Source organism: Eleutherodactylus coqui, chromosome 1 (genome assembly GCF_035609145.1).
Source record: "Eleutherodactylus coqui strain aEleCoq1 chromosome 1, aEleCoq1.hap1, whole genome shotgun sequence".
NCBI lineage: Eukaryota > Metazoa > Chordata > Amphibia > Anura > Eleutherodactylidae > Eleutherodactylus > Eleutherodactylus coqui.
Window position 1 is genome coordinate 475,406,395 of NC_089837.1, and position 6,000 is coordinate 475,412,394.

Genomic DNA, 6,000 nt, shown 5'->3' on the forward strand with positions numbered 1-6,000 from the left:
ATTAAAAGGGTATTTCATTTGTAGGAGCTTATCCCCTACCCATGGAATATCCAAGGGATAGGGAATATCTAGCTTATCAGTGGGGATCCAACCGCTGGGACCATTACCGATCTCAAGAACAAAGAACAGGGGTCCGTTTGACCCACAAATGACAGGGGATAACTTGCTACAGTTGGAATACCCCTTTAAGAAAAATCTTTGGGATTTTTTTAAAATTTAATGTCTTCTTTTTTAGATCGGATATTTCTGAACTTCTGGACATCATTAATAACGACAGCCACATGTCCAACGCATCCTACTTTGGTCAACCTATAATCAATGATGGGATTCCCATGCAACAAGACTCCGACTGGACAAACTGACTGTGGGCTGCTACAATACTAACACTTCTTCCTGAGATGTACAGTACGAAGATTTCACAGCATCTATGTAGGACACGGGGAACCTTTCCAGGCCAAGCACTTCAGTTATCAATCACAATGTATCACCGTATAGTTCAGTCCGTCCAGGGTTATACTATTTGTATAGGAGCTTTATTCTGATTGCATCCGAGGGCTTGACCAACCGTTAAGTTCTTGACTTCATTACTGCAGACTACAATTGTGTTGATACAATATCGCAAACTTCACTTCTTAAATTCGACTTGCATTATCAGGATCTTCAGCATTATAATCTGTGAAGTGATTCAGCAAGCCAGTGGTTGCTTTAGGAATGCGTGAGAATGAATTCTAAGCCCACACAGCTCAACCTCCACTTTGCTCTAAAGTCTTTCTGGCATTCAATGGGTTTGGTTTTACAGATTCTGGTGTTCTGTGTAGGCGTCCGCAACGTGGCAATCAGATCTGACCTTTATTGGCTGTGTGTAGGTGGCCTTCAACACCACAGAATTCTTCGGGCTGAGAGCGTTGGATGAAGATTTGTCACAGACTCTGATATTTCAGCATCGTTGAGTTACTCTACGAGTATCATCTTTTAGCGCCGAGTGATTATAATATAATTCAAACGTAGGCTATTTTTTTTTTTTTTTGCCTTTAAGGATGGCTGACTTGGTTAGAAAAGAAACGACGGAGATGAACGGCATTGGACGCATCGCATATCCTTGGCAATACTCTGTGCTAAGGATGAGTAACAGTCCATACTATATTGTATATATCCGTCATTAAATATTTTCTGATATGTGTATGTCATAGCTTTTCTTTATTTGGCTGCGCTATATGTTTGCATCTGAACATTTGTAAACCCATGTCGGAGTCAGACTGCGGTCTACTAGTGATTTCTTGTTGCATGATTCTCAGAGGTAATAAAGTAAAATGTACCAATGTATGGACTTAGTGTCATGTCACCTTCTATACAGAATGTGCAATGACCCCCCTCTTATAATAAAGGGGTTGTCTGAGTTGTGAAGCACTCTAAAATAATAATTGACGCGGTATTTGGATGGTAATTGCCCGCTGCTCCATACCCACATCGCCAATGCGAAATACATGTCCTGAAATGGTGGTGGCCCATATACTGAGTTGGGACTATCAGCTAGTGGTCCATGTGATCTGTATATGGACATCACTGAGCCAGGATGAATCGGTGACATCATAGGAAGCATGAAGGAATGGCGCGTCTTTGGAAATGTAAGTAACCTGGAAAGTTGATATCGACAGAAAGGGGGATCAACAGACAAATATAAAACACACCTTTTATAATGCTGTTATTTCTCCCAGGAGTTATCCACATCCAAAAATTAGACAAGAATAGGACATGCTGCGCTTTTATTTTTTACTTGGACTTTTAGAGTTCCTTCACATGACCGTATTTGCGCATGTTTTTGAGTGCATAAAATATACACGCACAAAACACAGAAATTAGAATCCCTTGATTTCAATGGATTCATTCTCAGGGCTTATTCAGACGGGCGTATATCAGTCAGGTTTTCACTCCCGACTTGGGATGAGCGAGTATACTCGCTAAAGCACTACTGGTTTGAGTAATGTGCTTTAGACGAGTATCTCCCCGCTCGTCCCCGAAGATACGGGGGCCACCGCAGAGCGGGGAGGAACGGAGGGGAGATCTTTCTCTCCCTCTCTCCCGCCCGCTCTCCCCTGCATCCCGCCGCAACTCACCTGTCAGCTGCGGCGGCTCCCGAATCTTCAGGGACGAGCAGGGAGATACTCGTCTAAAGCACATTACTCGAGCGAGTAGTGCTTTAGCGAGTATACTTGCTCATCCCTACTCCCGACCAATATACGCTGCCCCTCTCTGCAAGGGGAGGAGGCGGGCTGGGCCGGGAGCAGTGCACTGAGCTCTGCCCCCTCTCTGCCCCTCACCACTGTTTGCAATGGCGGGGTTGGGACGGGGGCGGAGATAAGGCTAAGGCTCAGTGCACTAGCTTTCGGCCCAGCTCGCCTCCTCCCCTTGCAGAAAAGGGCAGCATATATCGGCCGGGTGTAAAAACCCGACCGATATACGCCCGTCTGAATAAGCCCTCAGGGCATATTTTTCTCTGTCCTTCTGTGTATTGTGCAGCAAAGGCCCCCATAGAGGTCTAAAAAAAAAAATGGGCATACACCCATTCAAATAAACGAGTGCTATTTTCCGGTCCAAAAATCAGGCAAAAAAAACATGACTGCAAATAGCCGTAAGATACATGTACAGGGATATGATTTACATCCAAATTTTGGACTGAAAGTCGTCCGGAGATAGCACTCATTCATTTGAATAAAAGTAAAATGTCCTATTTTGTCCGTTTCTTGGAACTAGTACATGTCAATGTGCTGTCTGATCCGAGTTGTGTCTGGGAAAATCGAGCACAACGTTTTTGGTGCCTGTGTGCATGTGCCATAACTTGGAATAGTCTGTGCGCAGGAGGCTTGATACAAGATGTATATTAAAACTTGTGCAAAGGACGAGCCCGCAACAACCACTTGAATCACTGCTGCAATTTTCGTGATGTTCGGGGAGACTTGAAATATAAGCCCTACCCCAAAAATAAGCTATAGCTGCATTACATAAAAAAAGAAATACATTATCTAGCATGTTCGGTCTTCTGCGCATCCTGCAGTCCTCATTCGCCCACAGAAGATCACTTCCTGGTTACGAGATTCATAAATCCTGCCTCCAGGAAGTGATAGGTGTGATTGGTTCATCCAGCTCTGTATTGATTGACTGAGCAGCGGTTGAACAACCAATCACAGTCATCGTGTTGTGAAGGCAGGATTTATGAATTGGCCAAGCAATACCGTGGCTGAGTAAATGCATAAACCCCACGCCCACAATGCGATGGCTGTTACTCAGCCAATCAATGCAGCAATGGATGAACCAATCACAGCCATCGCATTGGAGCTCCGGAGAGCAGTGGGAGGACCCGGACCGAGCCTGCTAGGTAAGTAAAATAAGATCTCCCACAAAAATAAGACCTAGCGCTTCTTTTAGGGCAAAAAGTAATATAAGACAGGGTCTTGAACCAGTGGCAGGGTCATAGGCAATGAAGGCTGCCTTATGTGGGATTGAAGGCTAGTCAGTCTTGTCAGATCCTACAACAGAGCTACTGTAGGAAAAATTGTGAAAAAGCTAAAGGGGTTTTCTTTGGTGGCAGTGGGGGGTGAAGAAGGGAGGTACATAAAAAAACTAAAGTCTTATACCTCCTGCTGCAGCGATGCTCCCTCGCCATGCTCTCTTGGTCCTCTAGTCTTCTGTTGACAGCTGTAGGTTGTTTACCCACTGCAGTCAACAGAAGACCCAACGGGATATTACCGATGACGTCTCATAAACCTGCTGGGGCTTCTTCTGGCCAGGTGAAATCGCAGATGCTGTGGTGGAATGTGGCCTGGTCTGATGAATCACATATTCTTCTATAATCACTTTCCTCGGGAAGGGAAGACACCAGGATGCAGTACAGGAAGACGGCAAGTTGACAGAGACAGTTTGATGATCTGGGCAATGTTCTGTTGGGTTGGGTTTTGGGATTCATGTAGATGTCACTTTGACTACCTAATTATTGCTGCAGACCAAATACAACCCTTCATGGCAGTGACATTCCCTAACGGCAGTGGCCTCCTTCAGGAGAATAATGCATCCAACCGCATTGTAAAACATGTATCATTTGAGGAATGTGACAAAGAGTTCAAGGGGATGACTTGGCCTCCAAATTCGCCAGATCTCAACATTCTCAAACGTTTGTGGAATATGCTGGAGAAAAAAAGTCTGATCCATGGACGCCGTACCTCACAACTTACAGGACTTAAAGAAGGTTTCCAAGACTTTATTATTCATGACCTATCCTCAGGATAGTTCATCAATATCAAACTGGTCATTGTTACTTCACTGCATACCAGGCACAGCACTGTACTGGTATTGCAGTTCAGTTCCATTCACTTGAATAAGACTGGGCTACTCTCAGGCCATATGATCAATGAATATAAACTCACAGACCTGAGAAAAGGCTTCTTCAATGAGCTGAGCAAAGGGGGTCTTGAGCGGCGGACCCCCACCACTCAGATATTGCTGACCTATCCTGAAGATAGATCATCAATACTTTATTTTCGCGGAACCCTTTTAAGGGATCTGCTGTTAATGTCTAGGTGTCAGATAGGCCAAGAGGAGCAGTAATGTGCATATGACCAGCACTTTAGAATGGTGTCACAAGCAGGAGTTGGTGTCAACCTTAAATGGGTGTAATAGTATATTAGTACTGAAGCATTGTAACTAGAGATGAGCGAGCACCAAAATGCTCGGGTGCTCGTTACTCGGGACGAAATTTTCGCGATGCTCGAGGGTTCGTTTCGAGTAACGAACCCCATTGAAGTCAATGGGCGACCCGAGCATTTTTGTATATCGCCGATGCTCGCTAAGGTTTCCATTTGTGAAAATCTGGGCAATTCAAGAAAGTGATGGGAACGACACAGCAACGGATAGGGCAGGCGAGGGGCTACATGTTGGGCTGCATCTCAAGTTCCCAGGTCCCACTATTAAGGCACAATAGCGGCAAGAGTGCCCCCCCCCTACCAACAATTTTTACTTCTGAAAAGCCCTCATTAGCAATGCATACCTTAGCTAAGCACCACACTACCTCCAACAAAGCACAATCACTGCCTGCATGACACTCCGCTGCCACTTCTCCTGGGTTACATGCTGCCCAACCCCCCGCACGACCCAGTGTCCACAGCGCACACCAAAGTGTCCCTGCGCAGCCTTCAGCTGCCCTCATGCCACACCACCCTCATGTCTATTTATAAGTGCGTCTGCCATGAGGAGGAACCGCAGGCACACACTGCAGAGGGTTGGCACGTCTAGGCAGTGACCCTCTTTAAAAGGGGCGGGGCGATAGCCCACAATGCTGTACAGAAGCAATGAGAATCCAATGAGAATACAATCCTGTGCCACCGCCATCAGGAGCTGCACACGTGGGCATAGCAATGGGGAACCTATGTGCCACACACTATTCATTCTGTCAAGGTGTCTGCATGCCCCAGTCAGACCGCGTTTTTTTATAAATAGTCACAGGCAGGTACAACTCCGCAATGGGAATTCCGTGTGCACCCACAGCATGGGTGGCTCCCTGGAACCCACCGGCTGTACATAAATGTATCCCATTGCAGTGCCCTGGACATCAGAGTTAACGTCAGATTAAATGCAGGTGGGCTTCGGCCCACACTGCATGCCCCAACCTGACCGGGGTTTTTAATTCATAGACACAGGCAGGTACAACTCCCTATTGTGAAGTCCCTGTGGACCGACAGCATGGGTGGGTGCCAGGAAGCCACCGGCGGTACATAAATATATCCCATTGCATTGCCCATCACAGCTGAGGTAATGTCATGTTTAATGCAGGTGGGCTTCGGCCCACACTGCATGCCCCAGTCAGACTGGGGTTCTTTAGAAGTGGACACATGCAGTTACAACTCTGTGTGAACCGACCGCATGGGTGGGTGCCAGGAAGCCACCAGCGGTACATAAATATATCCCATTGCATTGCCCATCACAGCTGAGGTAATGTCATGTTTAATGCAG

General features: G+C 46.3%; 1 protein-coding gene across 2 annotated transcripts in view; it reads left to right on the plus strand.

Moving 5' to 3' along the window:
- STAT6 (signal transducer and activator of transcription 6) overlaps positions 1-1,323 on the plus strand; it is a 154,130-nt gene extending 152,807 nt beyond the window's left edge. For both annotated transcript variants that reach the window (XM_066584448.1, XM_066584449.1), the window contains one exon: positions 236-1,323. In XM_066584448.1, coding sequence (XP_066440545.1) covers positions 236-362 — 127 coding nt within the window. In that variant the 3' untranslated portion in view covers positions 363-1,323. The remainder of the gene's footprint in view (positions 1-235) is intronic.
- The last annotated feature ends 4,677 nt before the right edge of the window (positions 1,324-6,000 follow it).